This window comes from Cygnus atratus, chromosome 1 (assembly GCF_013377495.2).
Source record: "Cygnus atratus isolate AKBS03 ecotype Queensland, Australia chromosome 1, CAtr_DNAZoo_HiC_assembly, whole genome shotgun sequence".
NCBI classification, from domain to species: domain Eukaryota; kingdom Metazoa; phylum Chordata; class Aves; order Anseriformes; family Anatidae; genus Cygnus; species Cygnus atratus.
This window is the reverse complement of record NC_066362.1, coordinates 90600206-90625484: the sequence shown is the minus strand read 5'-3', so window position 1 is coordinate 90625484 and position 25279 is coordinate 90600206. Positions and strand designations below refer to the sequence as shown.

General features: G+C 41.4%; 1 protein-coding gene across 2 annotated transcripts in view; it reads right to left on the bottom strand.

Annotated features, from left to right (window-relative positions):
- Positions 1-20290, bottom strand: part of MYH15 (myosin heavy chain 15) — a 47638-nt gene extending 27348 nt beyond the window's left edge. The window contains exons 1-18 of one of the 2 annotated variants that reach the window (XM_050710780.1): positions 20197-20290; positions 19016-19119; positions 18342-18485; positions 16458-16614; positions 15145-15172; positions 14151-14244; positions 12814-12834; positions 12105-12197; positions 11061-11124; positions 10831-10929; positions 8382-8485; positions 7815-7953; positions 7121-7239; positions 5864-6013; positions 4930-5100; positions 3388-3567; positions 1947-2079; positions 78-145 (exon numbers count right to left, since the gene is read on the bottom strand). In XM_050710780.1, coding sequence (XP_050566737.1) covers positions 78-145; positions 1947-2079; positions 3388-3567; positions 4930-5100; positions 5864-6013; positions 7121-7239; positions 7815-7953; positions 8382-8485; positions 10831-10929; positions 11061-11124; positions 12105-12197; positions 12814-12834; positions 14151-14244; positions 15145-15172; positions 16458-16614; positions 18342-18485; positions 19016-19119; positions 20197-20287 — 1959 coding nt within the window. In that variant the 5' untranslated portion in view covers positions 20288-20290. The remainder of the gene's footprint in view (positions 1-77; positions 146-1946; positions 2080-3387; positions 3568-4929; positions 5101-5863; positions 6014-7120; positions 7240-7814; positions 7954-8381; positions 8486-10830; positions 10930-11060; positions 11125-12104; positions 12198-12813; positions 12835-14150; positions 14245-15144; positions 15173-16457; positions 16615-18341; positions 18486-19015; positions 19120-20196) is intronic. The other variant, XM_035540408.1, reaches the window with a different exon arrangement.
- Positions 20291-25279: the final 4989 nt, after the last annotated feature.

Sequence of the window (25279 nt, the reverse complement as noted above, 5' to 3'; positions counted from 1 at the left end):
TCAGAAACGAAGTTCTACATCCCTCTTCAAAGTATTGTCCCCACACTAGCCATCAGGTGGGGGTGAGGTAAACAAACCTTGTGTAATGAGGACACGGTTTGAAAAGAGGCACCTTTCTTGCGTTTCTTTTCTCCACCCTGGTCAGCTAAGAAAAAAGAAAAGAAGTAAAAATCACACCATATATCTCAGTAAGGGGTGCGGGCAGGGGCACGGGAAACAGACAAACCAAAGATGACTTGATGGCTGTGATCATTCAAATATTATACAAAAAACTTCTGAATGTCAAGTTTGCAGCTCACTGTCCACAATCAGGATTTTTGTCAAATACCATTGCAAGCTTTCTGCACTGCATTTTCATTTCAAATCTGGACAGCATGACTTGTTACATAGAAAGACCATAAATATGAATAAGGCAGAAAAAGATAACTAACAACACAGAGTAGCTTGTATTTCACTAAAATGCCTATAGGGTGTGATGGTACAGAAAGGGAAGAAACTAAAGAAAGCAATGCTTAGGCAGAATTTGTACTGCACATTGTACTGTACAGACACTGATTCTCAAGTCAGCTAATGAGACACTGAACTCATGCAAATTACGTTTGGCCAGAATAGATAGAAATAAATATTTATTTTGTAATTTTAGATACAGTAGCTTGGCATCCCCTGAATTTTGCTTAAAGCTTCAGAGTCAAAATCACTTAAAGAAATGATATTTTTTGACATGACCTTTACGAAGTTGCACAACACATGAGCAAAGCATGACCCAAAAATATACAGCAATTTCTGAATTTCTGCAGTTTTTAAAATACTGGACCATTAGATCATTCCCAGGAGGTCTGACATTCTGTCATCTGTCAACAGTCAATGTAAAAGATGAGGTGAAGAGTACAATGTGTTTGATGCAATTATCAAAATCATCTCCCCTTTTCCAAAGTGACACTGCCAAGACTGGAAGAGGCTAATCTGGGCAGGCTGTTCTTTTCTCCTGACACTGAAGAAAAGCAAGGTAGCATTCTGACAGACAGGACTATCCACAGGCAAACAGGCAGTTAGTAACTTGCAAGAATTTGCTAACGGCATGATTTTTGTTATTTATATTCAGCTCCATCTCTTAACACATTATGAAGTCTGCATTCTGCTTGCTTTCTCAGCAAGTGTCTTATGATTCATGACAACATCATCAACAGGAATGAGGTTACTAATAAATAGGCTGTAAGTGATTGCAACTTCAGGACATAAGAACTACATCTTTGTAAAGAATGCCAGTCTTATTTACACAACATCCTTTTTCTGGATGCTTGCTACTTGTCTTCTGTCAAGTAAAACAGTTCTGTATAATGCGCATGGCTTAAATGCATCCTTAGATGTACATTAGTCTATCAGTCTTTTCAAAAACAAACAAAAAGGAAAAAAGAAACACATATCAACAACAGCAACCAGAAAGGAAGATGTATTTGTAAAATCTTCTACTACTTTGGCCAAGGAGTTCAGTCGCATTCAGTATCTTCTTGCCACTAATCCAACAAAATATTTCAAGATTCTCTCTCAAACATTGTATTTCTTATTTAATTCGGGATGGCTAGCAAGGAGGACTACAGCATAGGGAACAAGAGCTGTTCTTGTTGACAGGCATTTATGTACAAAATGTTTTGTGAAACACTTGCCTGCATAACTGAACACTTGCATGCTCAAACACCCACTGGAGTGTTCACAACACAGATTTCCTTGCCAAAATTGCTTAGAGGTATTATGCATTCAAACTAGCTGAGTTAATGGCCTACTTAGGATAACATGGCAGACTCCTACAGATGCTGTGCGCATCTAAATAATTAGTCATTGCCTCATTTAGCATTGAGTCAATTGCAGTTTATAGTTGTTTCTTAAATTCATTTCCAAGCACACACCCCAGAAATGAACAAAAACTCATGTGAGCTGATTCTGCTTACCACTGTCAGCACTAACGTAGCTTTCAAACAGGCTTGCCAGGAGTTTGTTGGATGATTTTTGGAAAATCCCTACTACGGTTTCATTAAGCGGGTCTTTGTTCTTCTCAAGCCATCCAATGATGTTGTAGGGAACCTACAGCAAGGTGTTGAAAGCATAAACCAGAGGTTGCAAATGCTCTCTGTCAAAGTAGTTCCTTAAGGCTTGGCTTGAAGCCAATGACCTTTTGTGAAATGCCGTTCTCAGAGCAGGACCAGCCACCCAGTTTTTCCATCACTTTCCATCCAATTCTCTGCTTCCTAATTGCCCGACTTCTCTTCCTAACAATTACCATCTGAATCCCGCACACTCTTTCCAAACTTGTTGGTCCCTATATCTTCTTATGAACTCCAAGTGGCTGGCTGTAAATACACCACATATCATCAGTGTCCCAGGAACCCTACTTATAACAGCCGAACTATAAAACACACAGGTAATAATTTCACTTCACAATGGTATACTACACTCAAATAATTAAGATTTTCTGACAGAAATGTAGTGATTAAAAAACTAACTCCTGGACTTTGCCACAGCTCTCTGTTTAGTGAAAAAATATGTTCTGTTAATAGTACCACGTGGAGATAAAAATTCTCATTTTCTTTGCTGAATACATTAACATCTACAGATAAAGAACAAGATGGGCATTACTTCTCATAATAAAAGCAAACTCAGCTTACAGTTCAATTATACTTTAAAATGAACTCAAACCAGTACTAGGTAGGTTCCAGCTCTGCTGTACTGAGGCTTCCTATCAATTCTAGTTTGATAAAAAATATTTCTTATGTCCCTCTCAAGTTCTTTCTGCCCATCTAGTCCGAAAATGCAACTTTGAAATTGTGTATGTTTTGACTTGAGTGTCACAACATTGGATTGTATTCCTTTACCCCATCATCAGCAGACCTGTTAACTAAACCTTCACAGCAAAATCAATGACACTTCCTTTGGCTGTATTGACACACTGGTCCTAACACGAGTAATAAGTGATGTAAAATCTATTCTTTTAAACCTTCCTGAAGTTAGGCAGCAATTACTTAGTTCATTTGTACAGGGAAACAAGATGGAAAGTTAGATGCTGCTGCTGTTTAACCACTAATCTGAATCTGATTACAGGAGAAGTAAAAAAGAAAAGGCAAGGCTTATTTTTAGCAATACCACTGTTAGCCCTCCTCAGTTCACTTCCTTTATCTGTGTAGCCAAGAACCAGATGTCCTAAAGTCTGGTGGCATCTTACTGTGTTGCAATATTTACGCAGAGAGAGCAGGCATTTGCTCTTAACTCCTTTCCATCTTCACCCTTCCCACCTTCCCTCCCTCACTGTCTGCTACAGGCTAACCGCCCCCCCCCCCCACACACACACCTGGAAGACCTCTAATATAAGGTCTACTTGCAAACAGAGGAACTTACTGCACCAGCATAATGAAGAAGTTCAAAGTGAGCTTCATATTTCCTTTTCTTATCAGGCCTGGGCTTCTGCAAGTTAGGTGACTTGCCAAGATGATTGTCATAAAGTTTGGCTTTGAACGTCATATCTGTTGCTTTTGGGAACATGCATTCCTCTTCGAGGATTGACAGGATTCCCAATGGCTGTTGATTAAAAAGATCATAGAATCATAGAATACTTTGGGTTGTAAAGAACATTAAGGATCACCTAATTGCCATGGGCAGGGACACCTCCCACTAGACCAGGTTGCCCAAATCTCCACCCATCTTGGCCTCAAACATTTCCAGGGATGGGGCATCCACAGCTTCTCTGGGCTACATGTTCCAGTGCCTCACCACCCTCACAGTAAAGAATTTCTTCCTTATATCTAATCTAAATCTACCCTCTTAATTTTAAGCCATTTCCCATTGTCCTATTACCATACCCTCTGATAAAAATTCCCTCTCCAGATCTTTTTTGGAAAATGTTTAGCCTGCCTACTGTGGCTGTGCAGCCTTTATGTTTGATCTGATGGAAGTTTAAGCTTGCAAAATTTCTTCCCATTCTGAGAATGAAATCTTTGGCTATTCTGTTAAAATAGTAACCACACCTTTGGCTATTCAGTATGACATGTCTGCCTTAGGAGGCTTTCTGATGGCTTCCAGAAATGGTTTGATTTAGACAATTGGACCAACTCACATTTTATTGCTCATCTTTCAGAACAAGATAGACTAACTTCCTAGGAGTTGACAGGACAGATTTGTTGTGGGACGAGGGTGATATGCATAGACATCCTAACCCTGGAGAAGAAAATGATTAAGTACAAGAGCACGTAATAATCTGACTATTTCAGCTGTTCCAAATGTCCTGCTAATGCAAGACTCAGAATTTCATTTTTCCTCAAAGATCAACAGGGTTAGATGCTATGCCAGCAGAGATGGCATAAAGAGATACAGCAAGGGATACAGCAAGAAACATCTGCCCCAACAAGGCTACATTATGTTACATATGAGGCAGGGAAAAGGAAAGGCATATCCTATGCTAGGGAAGCAGTGGGAGGGAAGCAATGCTTTCAGGCTAGGGAGAGCCTGAAGGGCTTTGCACATCAACATGTAATGTAAGAAACAGGACATCATGGGTAGAGGTACAAGACACATGACTGAAACATGACATTTGCCCTGAAAAGCTGACTATTAAGTTTGATTAATGTCATATGTGGAACAAAGTAAAGTGTTGAACAGTAGGAGAAGAGAAAAGTGAAGTAAAAAGCAAGGAAGACCACACAGCCACACAAAACAAGTACAAGTTGTGGCTGCTGTTGGCTCTTTAGGGCAAACTTATTGAAATAAGGGTAAGTAGCCAGAAATGGCACAAATATTGATTTTTCTTTGATTCCATATTGCATATGGTGAGAAATCTGTCTTGCTGTTTATCCTGCTCTGTTGACTGGGATTTGAGGATAACTCCAAAGGAACATCATGAATAAAAACAATTCATAAAATACACCTTAGCACTCCTGTACATACCTTCTCAATTAGATCAATACAAGCCTGCAGGTCCATGCCAAAATCAATGAATATCCACTCAATGCCTTCCTTTTTATATTCTTCTTGCTCCAGGACAAACATGTGATGATTGAAAAACTGTTGCAGTTTCTCATTAGTGTAATTGATGCAGAGTTGCTCAAAGCTGTTGAACTGCAGGAGTTAAAAAGAGATGCATTTGTACATAGTGAACTATGTCACAGGTTTAACGGAAAAGCAAGAGGGAAGCTATTTACATTTACAACCTTCTAAACAGTAACAGGTTGAGAAACTACTGAGCATTACACTGAAGGCAAAGGAGGGGGAGTTCAATAGCAGGCTGCTGGCTGCCTCGTGTGCTGTCCTCTGGAGCGTGAGGATGCCCAGATTTGTTCAAGTCTCTCACTTAGAATGCACACACGTTTTCCTCAGCAGCATGCCGTCTAAGTCCTCTAAAGCAGAGCCAGTGCACTCTTTGCTCTGCTTAATACAGAGAGCAAATAATAGCATTAAGCACTTACCCCTCAGGAATGGATTCTGAGAAACAGAAGTTATGAAGTGCTTTATGTTGCAGACATTTTTTATGGTGATAATAATAAAATGACGAAATACTATACCCTATAAAAGGCACTTTCTCTCAAAGAGAAAAAGTGGCTACAGTGGGCACACTGTCCTAAAATTCAGCTCAAACAATATGAGATGTTGTCTTTGCTAAAGACCCTCTTCCTCCCCAGGAACTATAAGCATGTCCAGCTGTGCTGAATACTGAGCGTTGTCTATTCATGGGAAAACCTTGTAAAGTCATATATGCTGTTTGCTTTACAGCTTTCTTGCCTTTTGGGTTTGTGTCCATTTAGAAGACAAAAATACCCATCGCAAGAGGTATTGTTAAGTAACTTCTATGTCATTCCCCAAGTCCTCACACATTAATACTCACATCAAAGATTTCAAAGCCAGCAATGTCCAGGACTCCAATGAAGAACTGTCTGGGTAGCTTAGTGTCCAATGTCTTGTTGATACGGACCACCAGCCACTTGAACATTCGATCATACACTGCCTTGGATAAGGCCCCAACAGCATACAAAACCTAAAATATGTGTTTCAAAATGCCACTACATACAACAAAATTCACTGTGGAACACAAGGATTTCAGTACACTAGCATTTTTAAATCTCTACTTACAGTTTAAATATCACATTTTTTCCTATAATCGCTGAGGTGATTACAAGTTAATACAACACAGAGCTTCTTCCATTATCTATGCTGACTTCTCCTCAAATCATTGCTATATATATTTCAGTCATGTGTACAAACACGTACATAAAGTTCTAGTAAAGTTCCTCTTTGGAAAGAGCTGGATGGCAAGTAGCAAAAGGCTTCATCCCTTGTACTGCTGTGGAGTTAAGTACCACAAAGCACACAGGCCTGACGTCAGCCATGATAACCAGAGCTGTAGGCATAGGGGATGTCTGTGCTTAAGCTACTCCTTGACATTTGTTTCTAATTTTGAAGGATGCTATGTCATGAGCAGGACGTTGGAAAGGAAATGTCTGTGCCTCTTCTTTAGCCTACCAAATGCATGACTACACCAATAGGGCAGTAGCTCTCTCCAGCAGTTCTCCAGTTACTGAGCCTGTGCCATAGCTTGCCTTCAGACAACAATTTTCATTTTAACCACAATGCTGAAGTATCTTCTAGAATACTACTACAGCCTGCAGCAGTGCTAATCCAATGACATTTGTTTCCTAAATTAAGAGGTACCTTTAAGTGGATATTGCCTTTAGCTGATTGAGGTCACACAGAACTTAGAATTACATGAATAATAAATGAGTGTATAAATAATCCACAGATCATCTCTTCTAGGTAACTATTCTCATCCAGAATTAGATACCAAGTCCCATGTGCTTTTACTGCACCTTATTTCCTTGAGTGGCTGCTGCTAATGCATCTGAAAAACAATCCCAAAGGCAGTGCAAGCCACTATCCCCTTGTCAATCTTTTTACCAGTATCCTGCTCTTTCATCATCTATTCCCCCATGTTTGGGGATATAAAATGAGAACAGTTACTAGAGGATCCACTGTTCATACAACACGTACGCATGTTAGTATTTCTACCAAGTGTCTCTCTGGGATGTTACAGAAGCCTCCAGCCTTGTGGAACAGGTATCCAAACACTGTGACAGTTTATCCTTACCTGTTCAACACTTTGACCTTTGGTCACATACTCATTTCCAACTTTCACTCTAGGGTGCAATAAACCCTTAACCAAATCAGAGGAGTTGATTCCCATTAGGTAGGCAGCTTTGTCAGCACCTGATCAGGAGAACACAAGGTTTTAGCTGGCTCTGAACTGCTATGTGAAAACATACCTAGCCAAGAAAAAGTTATTAGTTCATCTACATCCACAGAGAAACTAGATAAAGAACTTGCTTTTTAAATTATTCATCTTGGGTGTGCCTATGCTCAGTTCTGAGGAGGAGAAGGTCAGCTAGAAACACACTTGACAAACTCTTTAGATATAAGAACAAATTTTCACAACGGATATAGGCAGTTGAAACAGTACTATTTCATGTGCTAGAGGAAGCAAAGAAGAAAGCCTGAGGAAATGAAATGGAAAGCTAAAGCAACAACTTTTTACAACCATTTTGTTCAAATGGTCAAAAAATGGAGTTTCATTGTGTTGCTCTGACTGTGTCTATTCACTCTCTACTAAGTGAGGTTGCTTGCCACTGTACAAATCACTGCTAGAAATGAAGTGCAGCACTCTTGGCTGAACAGCAGCTATACTACACAAGATCAAATCAAACAGGTTGCACCTTCCTCAGCACAGGGCTTGATAACATGCCAGACTTTTGAAGGTAAGGAGTAACGTTAAGTGTTATTCTTACTTTCAGTGCCATCAGCCTCTGCCTGCTCTTCTCTGGGTCGTTGTTTGAATTTCATGTTCCCAAAGTGCATGATGGCTCCCGTGAGTTTGTAGGCACCAGACTTTTCATCTAGCACAAATCCCAAGATGTCCATGGCTTGCTGTGAAAAGCAAACAAATGGGTATTTTATTGCTTGGCTCTTCAATAGCAATGGCATTTTGCAGCCCCACAATCTACCTTTGCACAGGAGATATTATTAACCTGCCAAGGGGCATTATCTCAAAGCAGCCACTGGAACACCCTGATGACCCAGTAATGACTGGGAAGCAAGGGAAGAGATCCCATTATTTAGTGTTTTATGCATCGAAATTGTAAGAACATTGAGCCCATAGGCATTATATGGGCCAGATTCAAAAGCATAATATTTTATCAGGCCTCATGATTCATGGTTTGAACGCAATTGAGACCCATTCCTGTTTCCATTTATTCTAGTAGTTTCAGTGACAGAAATTTGGTTCCTGGCCAGCACTCTTCCTCCCCACATGCATCTAATCATTGAAGCAAAAAGTGAAATCAATACAGGCTTACATCTGTTGCCATCAATTCTTCTCCATCATCCAAGTTGTCCACTGTAACTACTCCTTGTGAGCAAAAGTGGTAGTCGTATGGATTGGTGGAGACCAGTAACATATCTGGAAAGGAATTGCCAAGGTAAAAGCTTCCATCCATTCAAAATATCCCCCCAAAAACAGAGATTGAAAGGATCAAATCTGACATACACTAGTCTTTACACAAACATGTGTGCAATGCTTTTTTCAAGTGCAGGGCAGCAACCAACTCTTTCATTCTACTGTTCCAGTCTGAAGACCAAGATTTAGAGAAAGAGTAAACAAAAAGAATTTGGGTATGCTGCATACACTTCTATTAAGCAGTTTTTACAGTATACTGAGGTCATCGTTTCCTACATAGCCCTACTTTCTGCTTTGCATGGTTGTAGAGCGTAAGAACACTATCTAGGTACAGAGGAAAAATATTTTAGCAGGATTCAAGATGGGGACAACAGGAATGGTTCCCTCTTATGACAAACCCCCTGAAAAAAATGAGTTTCAGGATTCTTTGGAGAAGACTCTTTTCTCTTAATGAACAAAAGTCTGGACATGGCTCTTTACTTCTCTCCTCTTTCCTTTTTCTTCTCATCAAAAGTCAAAATTATTGTTTTATTTTCTAGAAAGCTATCAGGCTCCAATACTTCAGATAGAGTCCTGCTTCCTTAAATCCACAGAAAGTTTCACCTGTACTCAGCAGACCAAGCTTTGACCAAGCTAGATGTCAATGTTTTATTTACATACACATATATCATAGAATATTCTGAGTTGGAAGGGATCCACAAGGATCATCAAGTCCAACTCCTGGCTCCACACAGAAGCACTCAAAAAAACAGACCATGTGTCTGAGAGCACTGTTCAAACGCTTCTTGAAGTCCAGCAGGCTCGGTGCTGTGACCACTTCCCTGGGGAGCCTGTCCCAGTGCCCGACCATCCTCTGGGTGCAGAGCCTTTCCCTAACACCCAGCCTGACCCTCCCCTGTCCCAGCTCCATGCCATTCCCTCGGGTCCTGTCACTTCCCCAGAGAGCAGAGCTCAGCGCCTGCCCCTCCGCTCCCCTCGTGAGGGAGCTGCAGGCCGCCATGAGGCCTCCCCTCAGCCTGCTCTGCTCTGGGCTGAACAAACCAAGGGCCCTCAGCCACTCCTCATACTGTCTTGCCCTCTAGACCCTTCACTGTCTTTGTAACCTTCCTTTGGATGCTAATAGTTTTATGTCCTTCTAATATTGTGGCTCCCAAAACCGCATACAGTACTTGAGGTGAGGCCTCACCAGTACAGAGTAGAGTGGAAGTACATATTTAAGTGTGTGTGTAAATATATATGTATTTGTCTGTTATTATGTGTATATAAAGTCACGTTCTCTATGTCTACATGTTACTTTGCTATGTAGTCACTACCTTATGCAATCACTTATAAATATAGACAAATACAAATACATACATTTATCTATATTTAGATAACTATGTATTTATGTACAAAGATGTGCATTTCTTGTCTACAAAGCAAAGCCACCATTGGTTTCAGACTTTTCAAGAGCCTGTAAACATGTCCCTCCTGGCTAGAAAAGTGAATGTTGTTTGTGGAATATACAGACAGTTTATGACAAGGACCGTATTTTCCCAGCACAGGGATTCACAGAGGAATCTCAGTGCAATGCTTCCTTGAAATCTTTCCCATAATTGTCATTAGGCCACATAAAAGCTAAAAGGGTTAGGGACTTGACCACACACTGTCAGGATAAGACTTCAGAACAGATTATGATTGCTATGGCTTAACAGGAGTTTAGTGTAGCAACAGAGTGACTCTTCAATGCATTTTATAGAATGTGTTTCTTAGAGCACAAATAAAAGTCAGCTAACCACATCACTTAAATGATTAGTGAAGGCTCTATTTAAAGCATTAGTAGATGGGAGCAAGGAGTCCTCATCTGTTCTCTGCTCTTCTCCAGCAGGTCTATGGGACTGCCTTCAGCCAGGGGAAACTTGAAAGGGGAGATCGCCAAGCAGTCATGCATACTCTCCTTTGCTGTGAGTTGTGCTAGGATACTATGCCCATTTGGGACAGGAAGAGGGAAATAGCTTTTCTTCATGGATATATAAGCAAAGCTGCTCACACACACACACAAATAGCATGCTTAAAGTTTTATTGCCACAAACACTTTTAAAGGCATAGATTTTTCCAGATGTTTTGAGAGCTTGAAGTACATGAATTCAATATGATGGATTTTGGCTTTATAATGCTATGTTTTAGAAATCACATCCAAGTCTCATTCCCTTATTCTAATATCTAAAATCACATCACTTTATTGGGTACTTGCATCAGTGGAAATATAAGGGACTTTCTGAACACAACTTTGCTCCCTGTCTCCTCTTTAGCTGCTCTCTATTCAGAGAAAGGCTAGTTCTTAAAGAGTGCATCTATTAAATGCTTACCTAGTAACTCTGGTTTCTTTCCTGACAGGATTTGGTAGAAGATGTGATAGTCTCTTTCACCTGGTTGCTGGAAAATCACTCGGGATTTCTCCAGTAAATCTGGTTTCACAAAGAAAAATTCAGTGAGTAAGGTTCTCCAAGCTTTCAGATGAGGAATTGTATTTATAATTACTTTAAAAAGAAAAAAAAAAAAAAGAAAAAAGAGAGAAAAAAGAAAGTTTGCTGCTTACAAATCTCAATATCAGCGGATGACAGTTTGCCTGTGGTTCCAAAATGGATTCGGATAAATTTACCCTAAATCCCAGAGAAAAATATTCTAGTTAGTGCATATAGTATACCAAGAGGAAAACTTGAAAGCAATCATTTGGTTCAAAGAATCAGTTTATGCTAACTACTTGGCTTTGCACAGGCACATTTTCAATGAGAAATACCAAACAATGATATAACAGTTTTCTAAGCAGCCTGAGTCTGTACCTACAGCTCTTTAATCAGCTTGTGGGGAAAGGATAACTGTGTACTGTTATACCAGGCTGAGATATGGGAAAGCACGTGGCTTCCAGTTTCAAGTTACAGCTTTACAAGAACGTGGGACTCAGAGCAATAAGCCAATAAACCTAAACATGAGACAGAAGTCTGTGTGCATGTGTGTGCGTGTAGTGACTCCCCCTCATTTGCAGTCCTGACTTATTATTTACAGGTCTAATGAAAACGAAGAGAGGCCCCCTCATGACAACACTAAGAAACAAGCAGGAACAGCTTATTGAGCCAAAAAAAAAAGTACATGGTGTGGATCGAAAGCAGAACTGCTGTCTGTATAGGTCTGCAGAGGGGGAAGATGTAGGAGGGAGCAGGGATTGTGGTACATCTCTGACACTTCATGACAACGTAGAGGTATTGTAGAGAGGGGGGATGACTTGGGCTGGTGGAAAATGGCAGGAAAATAAGGCTATGCAGCAGAAACTGTCATGGAGAGAATCTCCCATTGCTGTTTAAAATTAGGTGATGTGAAGGGCTTCATAAAGTGAGGCTTTGCTTGGTTCCTGCTCATGGAATTGTTTAAATTACTATTCAAGGTGGATTGATCTTTCTTTTTTCCTCATTAATCCCTCCAATAGTTTTTCCTAGACAGATCCTACTTTGTTATTCCTTCCTTGTGAAGAAGCCCAACGATTTTAGTGGACAAAGTGAGAAGCAATTTATGAAATGATTACTGCAGAGATGTTACCAAGTGGCATTTTTGACAACGACATCATTATGTTGCATTACAGACTTACAAAACGTGACGAGTTGTCATTTCTCAGGGTTTTGGCATTTCCAAAAGCTTCTAGGGCTGGGTTTGCTTGAATGATTTGATCCTCCAAGGTTCCCTAGAAATCAAAGTTGCCGTACTATTGAGAAACCTACAGGCCACAAACTCATACAGTAACTCTAACTCAGGAATGCATTCACTCATAGAGAGAAGCCTCCCAAGCAAAGCAGCTTAGCTCCACCCGAGGGGTGGCACAGCATGAGTGGCATAACAGCAGAATTGGCAGTCAACTAGGAATGCTTAAAAGGCCTGAAATGTTCAGCGGCTCTCTGCTGTTTTGCTTTGTAGATTTGATAATTTATTTCATCTGCATGCAGATGAAATCACCATATCTTCCCGTGTACTGCGAAGTCTCTGGGGACATCCAAGTGCATGTGTGTAGGAGAGGGGCAACTGAAGACAGTGACAAGCACTGCAGTGAAATGCACTAATTTTTAAAGCACTCAGAGCTTTTAGTGTCTAGAATTTTTGGAAATGAGAAAAGTATTAACCACCACTCGCACAAACTTCAGTTTGCTGAAGAAAACTACAACTGCCTTGGCTTCAGGGAACACTTCAATAGGGGAACCACGCAAAGCAAAATGCTGAGGTTCATGAGATGGAATGACAGATCTGAGTACCATCTTCACATGGAAAAGGTAAAAAAAAAAAAAAAAGCAAAGCTGAATGCTTACCCCAGTTTTGGTAGCCGGTTGCTGTCAAAAGACAGGAAAAAAAAGTGAGTATTCACAAAAAGGACATCACAGAATATAAACATTAGCGAGGTTAGACATCTAGTCAGGGCCAACATACTAGCAGGAATTTCTGAAATCTTATTTTGCATTCACTACACATCACAAAATAGCCAAGTGCTGTTCCTACCCAGCTCATTATTTTAACTCCCTACTCCAAACATATGCCTGGTTTTGCTCCAGAGGTGTTCCAGAAGGAACCAAAAGATTAATAAATCAGACAGAGAAAAGAGGCTGGTACCAGATGGTAAGGATAAAAGAATGTAAATGCAAACAGGCATGTTTTAGACAATCAGATTGTGCTGCACGTGAATTCTTGGAGTATTAGAAAAAAGGGCTGATGATATTGAAGATAAAATGTGACCTCAGCTGACAAGTTACATGGACAAAGTCTTCTAGCTGCAATATCTGTTATTTGCACAATTTTTTCATGAGCATACCAGATTTCTGACGCCATTATGAGCATCAATGTCAATGCACATACAAGGCTAGCTCTGGACCACTCACTCATTTCCTAAGAGAGCTTTGCAGACTTCAAATGAATGCATATGAGATTTTGGGAACTTGAGGTGAGTGAACAGAATCTGAGGCTGGCTGAAGTCTTAGCTTTATACGTATAGTTCATAGGAATCAATTTGCCACGAAAAAGCGTTGAACCTTGAAGCGCAATGAAGCATAGTGAATAAACTCATAGCAACACAGAATAAAAAGCAACATGAATGCAGTATTCACTGTAACCTTAGCACTTAAAAGCAGAACAGCACTTAACCAAAAGGAAATATAGAGAAGTTGATTTAAAAACCTTTTGTCAAAACATTCCTATTTTAGAGGACAAAAAGGCTTTTCAACAAAACAGACGTTTTGATCAAAGCTATGCTTTTGAAGACTGTTTTCCATGTGAAAAGAAATCTATTTTTCTTAATCTTCATGGTCTTCCCAGCATTCGACCAGCTTTAACACATTCAGAAACATTTAACACGTGACAACTAAAACTCTTAGAAAAAAGTATCAGCAACCAGCAGTAGTTCAGAACCAGAAGGGGTTTTGCTGCTCCACCTGCAACATGGCAAATTTGGATGAGCATTGCCTTCCTACCTTCAGGACTACATGGTTTCAGTAATGCCATTTAGATGCATCAATATCTTTTCCCAATAATTTCTTATCTTAACCATGCCCATTGAGGTCTAGCACATGGTCCAGCACTCAGGATGCAGACTTGCAATGTTGTGCACAACAAATATCTTGGAAGCTTGAAATGAAACAGCTGCTGGCAGACTTACGCTCTTTTTACCAGGTTCACCCAGGGCTGCCACTGTGGCAAAGTACTGGATGACACGTTTTGTGTTGACAGTCTTGCCAGCACCGGATTCTCCACTAGGGGAAGAAGGAAGGTAACGTTAGAGTCGCTCAATCAGCTCTAACCCTTTCTTTTGCCCGCCCATCCTGTCAGCTCCATGCCCTGCAAAGGCTATTCTTACAGTCACTGACTGATTTCCACAGCCTGTTTTTGGGTCATTCCAGGGGAAATCATGTCATATTAACTGAATGAAGAGGTGAATGCCTACAACAACAGCAACTAATTCTTCATGTGACTGCATTCAGAAATCTAATGCAAACCCACACTACTTTGAGCTTCCTTTAAGTTTTAATAGAAAGTTTTATTAAAAAATGTCCAGACTCAGGATCCAACTCTATACAGCTAACGAGTTAAAAAACATACAGAAGAGCTACAGTATTTTGCCAGCATCATCCAGTAGAATATGTGAACTGTGTAGAGATAGAGACAGCTCTCTGTCTTTCATGACTGACAGTAAATGTGCCTCCTCTTTTCTTGGTCATCTTCCTTCCTGGGGATGGGTCTATTCAATGTTCTTGACTATGTTTTGCAGCAAGAACAATGACATTTTGAAGAAAATCTTCTGTGTCTGGAGAGGACAGACATAGCAAGGACAACCCTGGAAGAAGCTTCTCTAACTGCCTGTCGAGTTGTTTTCGTGCCTACTTGGAAAGAACACCAAATGCAGATCAGAAATGGGCCAGCCTCCATCAAACCCTCAGCTATTCCTTTCCAATGGGGCTCAAGGCAGCCATCAGGTGGCTAAATTGCCAATTATTTGACTTGGATCAAGTTCCAGGCAATATAGCTGAGCTTTTAAGGGTCAACTTGTATTTCAATAGGATTTTCAAGGAGATTTTTCAATAGTATTTTTTCTCCCTTTGAAGTTTTTTTCCACAGCAAAAGAATCTCAAATCAGCCAAAAGAGAAACACTTACGTGATCAGCATAGACTGATTCTCTCGATCTGTGGAGGGAAAAAAAAAAAAAAAAAGAATTGAGGCAAACTTAGTTGGCTGTAGAAATTGACTGTTATCATTTCAAATCAGAACCAACTATTCCAGAAACAGTCCTGAATGGACAGGAGAGAATCACAGGAAGCAGCAGTAGAAAGGTAAAAATAAGCATTATTTAGTTCAACCTCCAGCAGTGCCAGTTTTTCCCGTACCCTGAAGCCTCCTCTCATGTTTTGTTCAAGTCAGTACTAAAGACCTGCAAGTCATGCACATTCCCCTACATCTAGGAAATAAACAACAAAAAGAAAGTAATTTCCTGTCAGCAAAATGTTGCTTTACTTCTGTGTAGGTCTCTGCTCACATCTGACCCCTCTGCCCTGCATTATTGCACCAACCCAAGCAATTCTACTGCTTGTTCATGGGCCATTCATCACTGTATATATGTACTCTTCTTTGGTGAGCCATGCTGCTGAAATCAAGTTTTATAGTCTCGCTACTGTTAACAGCCTGAGCAGAAATAAACATTTATAAGAACGTTTTGCAATCAATATATTATTAAACCAGTTCAGCAAATGCTAACTAGAAGCAGATTCTAGGAACCACTGGGCCTGAATCCCTCTTTTCTCTTTTAATTCCAGACATCCTGATGAGATACATATTGGGCAGCCTGGCCATATTTCACTCTCATCTGATAAAAAAGCATCTTTCTGCAGACATGCCTCTGCCCCAGCACCTTTTGTCCCCTTTCAGAACATGGTGATTGCCATTTTATGAAAACCAGGCGACAGCAGCGTGTGACCACACCAAGTCTCTCTGGGATTTATCCTGCAGCCTCACAGGACCCGGTGTAAGCACATAACTGCTGCCCTCTGCTGACAAACTCTTTTTCCAGTAATTTGAGGGCTGGGGCGAGATTTCACAGAAAAATAGCAGAGCTTGCTGCTGCACAGTAGGCGCTCAGACCCCACGCACAGTCAGAGTGCTGCTGATCCACAGCAGGTTCTTGCCAACGATGTGCACGCAGCATCCTCCATAGCTGCCCTTCATTAACTTCTGAATGTTTGCATCTGATGAGCATCAGAATGAGCTGTTACCACAACTAGCACAGGGACAGGCAGGGCAGAAAAAACAATAATTAAAAAAAAATTACTGATGCAGACTCCCAAGCCCCTGTTGCTTGTTGAGTATCTGCACATTTGGTGCACACTGCAAATGCTCTCACAAACGGCCATCTGGTATCAATCATGTCTGCTAAATAAAGCAAAACTAAATTTAAAAGCAGGGAGCGCCACTTACTACGCAGCATATCGTGGTATGCGTTATCAGCAATGGAGAAGATGTGAGGAGGAGCCTCTGAGCGCCTCTTGCCTTTGTAGGCAGCAACAACCTCCGCCTTGTAGACAGGCAACCATTTGTAGGGGTTTATAGTCACGCAGAATAAGCCTGAGTAGGTCTAGAGGGAAACACAAGAAAAAGGTGGAAAAAAACTTTCAAGGAATAAGAAAGAAAATCTGAGTTAACCCAGCAGGAACTGATGTTGCCAGCTTTTGATCTGTCTTTGAATTCTGGTCAGAATTGCAGCCTTTGATCTGAATTCCTGAAGCTACTGGTTTGCTACTGGACTTCCCATTGGCAATCAATGGTACCAACATGACAGATATTAAGCAGTTTTCCAAAGGGGGGAAATTATTGTCAAGATGACAGCCAGAGAGAAACAGCCCCTCCAGATGAACAGAGGAGCAGCAAGGAGACCTCTGTCTGATTTTCTGCCTGGCCACCCACTGAAAGCCGTTTCCGCTTGAAAACAATAACTATGAAAAGAAGAAAAAAAAAAAAGAGCTTTTCTGTTTGAACTCTGTTCTTAGGAAGAGAAATCTGGGAGAAAAAAATCTCCCATTACTAACTTGATGTGAACACCCTGGGGCAAATTTCAGTTGGATGTCCAAAGAGAAAATAACTTCATCGTACTATTCCCCAGAGCTTTTTCAGCTTTTGGAGAAATGTAGTTGGCAAATAAATAAATACATAAAATCTATCTTTATAGTCACTCTGTGGGCTCGCTTTATCAATTAGCTGGGGCCTGACAATTCTGAGGAAGAATGAGTTTCCGGTTGTAACACTGGGGGATTAGCATTAGCTGGTAACTTTTCAGGTACTTAGTCCGGGTCAATGCAGAAAACTTCTCAGAACCCAGATATTATATGGGCACATGCACTACGTGCATATAGATTAATGAGTTCAATGAGCTAACGATTGCAGGTGTCTTCCCCTAAAATAGGATTAGGACCTGCTCCAGAATGGCCTTGGCATGAGTCTTCAGTCCTAATTTTCTAAGCAGAAAAACAAACAAACAAAATAAAACAAGCTGTAAATGGATTAAACAAGATGATGAAATTTCATTTTTTAACTATAATGATCTACAAGACAAAGCTACATTTTAGGCCATACATGCTTATACAGGGGTTATTAAATACAGAAGCTATATAACAATCGGAATTTAAATTGAATTCACTCCTCTGATGTAAACCAAAAGCCTGAATAAGGATTGGCTAGAAAAATCCATAGATTCTCCTGACTGACTTCAGACACAATTGGATGTAGCAAGCTGAGGGCAAAAGTTTGGCCTCATGAAACTAGATGCCACTGAAACTTGTTCTGGTGATAACAGAAATTATGTTAATGATGTCATAGGGAAGATACAGAGCAGGGAAAAAGGCCAGAGCAAAACAAGACAGATGTCCACACTGAAAATGAAGGGAATAAAATTACTGAACTAAAGATAGACAGGCTCCTAGTTAAAAGGAGTTATATGTGTGCTATAAGCTTGAGGCATTGTTTCTTAACAAGGAAATCTCCATAGCTGGTAATGGCATGGATTAGCATTGGAAGTGGAAAAATAAACTAGGTCTCCCCAAGGTCTTGACTGCTGAAAATTTGTCCCATGACACCTCTTTCCCAGACGAGCAAGGAAAAACAGAGAGCTAGACACAGTCTTATTCACTCTTGTCTGTATTCAGTCAAAATTACTGCAAGGAACTTTCCTTTTTCCTTCTGAAAAAGCGAGTGAGACCCTCAGTCTTATAACATATCCAAGTTGTAAACTGAATACGAAGATCACATGCTCAAATATCACAGCCTTTGAAATGCGTATTTCCAGAGATACAGAGTAGTGACCCTTACATAAATCATCCAGTTGCTGTAGCGCTTCCTCAGGTTGTACAACACAGATGCCTCATTCAGATGGGTCAGCATAGCCATGTCCTCAATCATGTCAAATTTGGGAGGGTTCATGGACTGCACATCGTCTTCTTTTATAGTCATGGTCTGCAAAGACAGATAGAGTACAGCACCACTGGAAAACATTGAGATTTTCTGTCACTTCACATACCCTAGAGGAGAACATATTTTCCCTGTAGAGGGAGATTCTTTGGCTCAATGTGGCCTATGTACATAATGCCATTTGTTTTCACAGACACTGAAAGAAGGAGGGAAGGCTGAGATGGTACAAGTAAGGAGAGTGGTGGTGTGGCTGTGGTGCCATGGGAATTCACTATAAGCATAGGGTTTTACCTCCCACCTCCTCATTTCTCTCTCTGGGGTACAAATCTGGACTGGTCCGTCGCATACCTCTGCTCACAGTGCTGTGCAAATACTAATGCTCCTTCAGGCACCAGCAAATTCCTATTTTTCCCTTGGCTGTTTCTTATTTGCCATCAGTTACTGAGGCTTCTTGTTCACAGCCTATTTCATGGATGGCATGAACCGGGCAGCAGAGCTTAAACCGAGCCAGGTATGTTCTGGGGCTTGCTGCTCAGCCCTCATTCATCATGGGTCAGACAAAAATGCTATTGTACCCGTCCATCTGTTGTCTCGACGGTCACTTTGCCACCACTGGTTTCTGTAATTTCAGCTTCAACATAAGCCTTCTTCTCATCGGGAACCCAACATTTCTTCTTCCCTGTGAAATTAAGGAGACAGAGGGTTCACAGTCTTGAGTTGAATAATAACGCTGTGCCCTACTAAGTGAGATTGCTAGGGTTAGTTAAACCTCTGGGACCACAGCAGATCAGCAGTGCTGCGGCAGCTGAGTGCCAAAACAGAAGGTTCAGGGCTTCCAAATGTTGTCTCTCCTTTGAAACTACCACTTGGCTTCCCTAGATCCTCCCAGCACAAGGTGTCACAATATTTCACGAATGCTGGCGAAGCCTCAGCCTCCATGGGAAATCCACAATCATCATCACCAGTGTGCAGATGGAGGAACTGAGATCCGAGCCCAAATGAAGCCATTTGCTAAAAAGCCACACAGAGTATTGCTGTCTGAATGAGGAATTCAGGCCATATTATTTGCCTGCCAGCTATCAGATTTAACCTTATTCCTGCACATTCCTTTGAAGTCTGTCTTGAAAAACAGTAATATTAATAACTCACACCGAGTTATGTACACTGCTTTTTAGAGGTTTGGATTAGCTGTGTTGGGCTTCAGATGACTTGTTTTAGCAACTACTCTGAATATTATACTGCTGTGGTTATTGGTGAATTTACTCTTACTACTACACCTCAGAGTTCACAAATTCATTTCACGAAAAATAACTTATGGAAAGTTAAAACCTAGCACTGGGTTGTCAATAAAACATGCAAATCGAGCAGAGGTACACGTACAGCAGGGACATTTAGTCAGGTCACAGAATTTCTCAAATTACAGCAACATCAGCGTGCGACATTTTTCTCCCAAATGGACAAAGCAGCGATCTCTCTTTTAGCAGTGCGGTGCAAGTATGTCTTGCTTCTAAATCTAGCTAATTACTTAGTATGAGTTGATAGATTGCTTCCCTTCAGCACTGCCTTAGGGCTCTTTGTAGCTTTGCAGAATAATGAAGCTTATTCAAACTTGGTTGAACCAGCCACCTCAAGAGCAGCAGCAGCAGCAACAGGGGCTTTGCATCCTGCTTTGCTCTGCACTCCCCCAGCTACATTATGGATGCAACCCTTACCGGGTTAACACGCCACCACCAGCATAAATGGTGCCACAACTCACCATCGAAGGCAACGGTCTGTGCCATCATCAGCTCCTTCTCACTCTTTCGTAGGAAGGGAGCAGCCTCCCCGAATTCCGACATGTCCATCATCTTGGCAAGTTTTCAAGGTGGCACAGCTCAAGGAGGAGAAAAGCAGGGACCCGCTCTAACAAAAAGGAGGAAAAAGTTGCATTTCTTGGACCGTGTGATGCAATATGAAACACTCAGCAGAACGTGGCAGGTGGCTGATTAAAGCGATGACTATTTGAAACAGAAATACCTAATGGAGATTTGGGGCTTTACTGAACCCTTTGCTAAACCCTTGCCTGTCTCAGTTTATTTAAAGCCAGACAGATTCTGTGTGGTTCAAAACCCCGACACGGGTCGCAGTTATCTCCATGGGAGAATGCAGTCTCCTCTTTATGGCATGAATGGTGCTTAAGAGCAGCAGATAAAAGGGACCACTTCAGGCTGTGACTTTGAAAACCACTTAGCAGTGGCTCTGCCTCCTACCAACTCGCCTGGAGTGGGCTGCGTGCCCTCCACTTCTGGGGCACATCCCCCGGGGCCCTGCCACGCATCCTCTCTGGCAGGCGCTGTCTTGAAACCGCAGAGCGAGAATTCCCTGCTGTGAGCTGTTGCATGGGCATGCTTTACACCCCCTGGCGATGCTCCAGGGAGGCATGCCCATGCTCCTGCTGCAGAAAACCGGAGCTGGAGACGGTGGAGTGCCCGCAGTGCTCGCCTCCAATGGTGCCAGACAGCCTGGCAAAAACCCAGGACTCATCCGGCTTGGGTACGGCAGAAGGCAAACGTGCCTGCAATACTGGCACTAAGGCTTTGTTGTTTTCCACATTGATCTGAGTTTATTAGTCCAGCTTAATACCTACAACACTTGTTTTCTCAAATGACAAGGCCACAGTGTTTAGGAGCCTCTTATCATGTAAGAAAGGGCAGGGAACATTCATGTAAGCGAGACTGATTTGCTGGGTTTGTACTGCCAAGCACTAAGGCTGGTTATCCCACTCTTATTTTTAATGTTTGGAAAGCAGATAGCTCAAATCGGTGGCACTTTATATAATGGAAGCTATAAACACAGAACATAATCTTTAAGGAAAATTAGTCTAAACAGCTATACAATATATTTATTTTTAAGGATTCAAAACTTGATAACTGGGCTGAAATAAGTCTTACTGAATACCACTGAAACGGATAGCTTTTTACTAGGAATTAATTTGATTCACGTGTGCTTTCTATATTAACTGTATAAATGATTTTTTATGTATATATATGCATACACACACGCATACTTATAAAAACTTACACAAACACACACACGCATGTAAAATACTCAGGATGCTGTCCAGAGACATCTTAAAAGTTGTGCTGCTAAAAGGTGTCCATCCCCTTCCACCTCCCTCCCGCAGTTTAAGTATTTCAGATATTTTTCTCTTTCAAATCAATACTATTTAATTAGTACTGAAACTGCATGTGACCCTCAGATATTACCTTTTCCCTTATTCTATTTACTACACAATATCCAGAGCAGCTGATAAAGTTTCAAGAGTCCTATCAAGACAGACACTGCAGTCTTTTAAAATTTAATTAAATTTCTTCCTAACAAATCTTTTTATAGATAAGAGATCTTCATTAATGAAGGCAGTATTTTTTTTCCTTCTTCTTCCCCCAGCACATTCCTCCTGGGGAATGTAAAGCCCTAAGACAGTTTGGCTGCCAAATGTTTTACATTCAGCCCTCTCCCCCTGCCACAATGTAAGCTTAGGATCTTCTGTCTTGTTGCTCTAAAGCAAAAAAATATTCTTCTTCCCGGAACTAGCCTCAACTTTTTTCCTTTCTAAAGATGAAGAGCCTACCTAAGGACAACTATCAGCAGTTATTTTAACATCATCTGAACTGAACAAAATTCCCAAATGGAGACAACTCAAAACTAGCACAGCAAAGTCTGTCTCCCACGGGGAGTGTCTTAGCTCTGGTAGAGCACAGAAACTACATCAGTTCATACACTTAAACACAACAGTGTTAAGGCATGTAAGTGCCATTTCACATTAAACATGCAAAGGTAAGAGGAGCTACTCCAGTCTTTATCTCTAGGATTCAGGACAGATTCTCACAAGTCCAAATATACACCAAACCTTTTCCATGTGATTTAGCTCCATTTGCAGACCTCTTCGCAAGGGCTGTCCTGCATTGACTTTTTGATGTAGTTTTGTTTTCATGTATATTTAGGGCTGAAGCACTATGTCTAACATGTTACAGTGTAAGGAAGCACTTGCTACAGCTGGAACAGAATCCCTTTTTCTGCAGTATTTTCATGTGCTGGGAGTTAAGACAGAAGCCAGAGCCCAGGAAGCACACAACTTGCACAAAAGGAAGCACAAAACTTGGGGGTGCAGAGGACTCAGCATGGGAAATACACTGCAAGATATGAGAAACTGGAAGTGTTGTTTGGCTTAGGGTCATAGGATTATTTGTAAGAGGTAGTATAGTCAGGAGAGGGAAGGCAGAACTAAGGTCATTCATTTTCCTTTCAGTTTACTTTGGCTAATAACGAAAAAGAGGTAGCCCTTGTACATAAATTTTGGAAGATCCTTGGAAGCACCTGCGCCCTGTAGAAAACCAGTATTGGGACAAAAATTCAAGTGGCACACCCAGGAGCACCAGAAATTTGGTGGTGCACTCAAATTTGGAAATCAGGGACCTCATCTTCCTTTGCTGTGGTTGTTGGAAGAGCTACCACAGTGCTGGTCGCTCAGCTGCTATACCAACAAAAGCCATCATTGCCTGCCTTTGAAAGGGAAACCAATAAATCTCCAAGGCTTGTAACTCAGTCTGGATTAAGGAATTCTTTGAAGCAACAAGCTGTTTAAAATTATGAACCACACAAATCATCACCTCTTACAGATGACAGAGAAGACACCAAACATGACTTGTAGGTAGCGGTCAACCATTCCACCCAGATGCATAATTATAATGGACCTGACATTTTCCTAAATGTTTATTCTAGCTGGCTAAATGAATGCACTGAAGTTAGCAAAAAAAGAAGCATGTTTGCCATTCTACCATTCAATCAGCATCCCAGGACAACCAACATAGTTCTGTACGTTTAGCGATACTCCTACTACTCCTAAAGCCACATGAAAACTATGGCAAAGTGTTAGAGCACAGCCGGCCACACACATTTAGAAGTGAGAAAGGTCGGTACTCACCCTGGAGAGCACACACAGTGTCACTGCTCCGCCTGGTCCAGACTTTATATACTCCCACCTCAAGGTCACCAGTGATGGCTTTTTAAAGGCATCAGGAGTTTTTCTTCATGCCTATATTTGTCCGCCGGATGAGGAGACAATGCCGGAGCAGGGAGTGCGTCTGGCTGCGCCCCAGCCCAGGCGGAGGGCAGGAATGTCGGGGGGAGCGCTCCTCGCCCCCCGCCCCTCGCGGCTCCATTCTTGCTCCATGACTTCATGGAAGAAACTTTTCCTGCTTCTCTGCTGTGTTTGTGCAGGGGCAAGGATAGCTTCTCCACGTGCCTGAGGACTTAATTAACATTAGCTTGGGGAAGGGGGAAATTAAGATTACTCAGATGCAGCTCCCCTAGAAAATAAGGAGCAAATCTTGTGCAAGGGATGAGTGACTTTAAAGGGAATTTGGTTATGTAAGCCAAACAGCCTTAAAGCATCAAAGCAAGGATGCGAGTTCTCAAATTCCAGTCAAGCATCTTAAATCCCCTTGCTGGGCCCCAGAGAATAAAAGTCAAGCCCATCGGCTCAGGTTTGGGATATGTCGATATTCCGCCATTTATAAGAAAGGTGAGATGGCGAAGAAGTTTAAGAATTTATTGATTCTGCCTGGAAAGTAAACCACAGAAAAAAAAAATAAAGCAAGCATCAATTTTAGCGAATGCTTTGCTTCGGCAAACTCATTTATGAGACTGAGTTTAGGCAATATTTGGCCTTCTTGTCAACTCATTTTTCCTGTAAAACAAGTGCCATAAGTAAGTCAGGACTCATTTCACTTCAGCCCATAAACAGCAAAACAACCGACACATCAGATTGATTTGCTTTTACCAGCATGGATAGATATATAGGTTTCCTTTGGTTCCAGCATGAACTGAATATAAAAGCACAAGGGAAAAATAAAGGCTGTGGGCAATGCTTGCTGGCCAAAGGGGAAGAAAACATGTTAGCACTTCAGAAAACTCAATTTCATGGAAGCAAGGGGGAGCAGGGAGGGAGCTTGCCCATAGCTTCATCGAATTCTTAGATAACCACAGGAACAAATGGCTTTGTTTGTGACCTGGCAAGAAGAAAAATATTTGCATACTGAATCTGCTATTTTTAAAGCTGCTGTCCTGAAGACTGGACAGTGACAGGTTGCACAGGCAAAATAATTATGGAAGCAATGGAGGGATTTGTGGAAGTGATAGGCTTAGAGATGGGAGATTGATGTGGCAGGTCTGAGGATCTGAGTGCTTCAGTGACTTGGTATTTTTAGTGTGAAGGGAATGCAACCAAGAGACAGAGAATCACTACTGCTTCACTAGAGACATGCCAGCTCCAGACAAATTTAAGCTGAGGAGAGGGCCCTTTGCTAAAGCTAAGAGTAAGGCTTTCAGTCTTGGTCTGGATCACCTGTAAAAGCAACCTGAGCTTGAGCTGCCTGTGTCGTGCTCTAGCACTCAACGGGCAGTCGTGCTGTTCTTACTTATTTCCTTAAATCAGCATCACTTCCCACCCTTCCAAGCCTGCTGCTTTGTAGATACTCAGTACCCTGCAGCATGGATGTGTTTTGATGTTGGATTTAACTCATTGCCTTTTTGTTTTTACATCTGGCAACAAAGAACAGAGCTCATGACCTCAAATGAGGTGAATAGTGAATGACTCTCTAAAGCTTAAGCAGATGCTCCTGATCATGTAATTGAAAACTGGATAAACTGCATACATCACCCAGATTCATGGATACCACTAACCTGCTGTCAAGTCTAAGAATAAGATTATTTCATGCCGTGAGGATACAGCACACTGATGCTCTCTCCTTCTAGCTCATTTCTTTTACTACCAGCAGCTTTAATTCTAAACACAATAT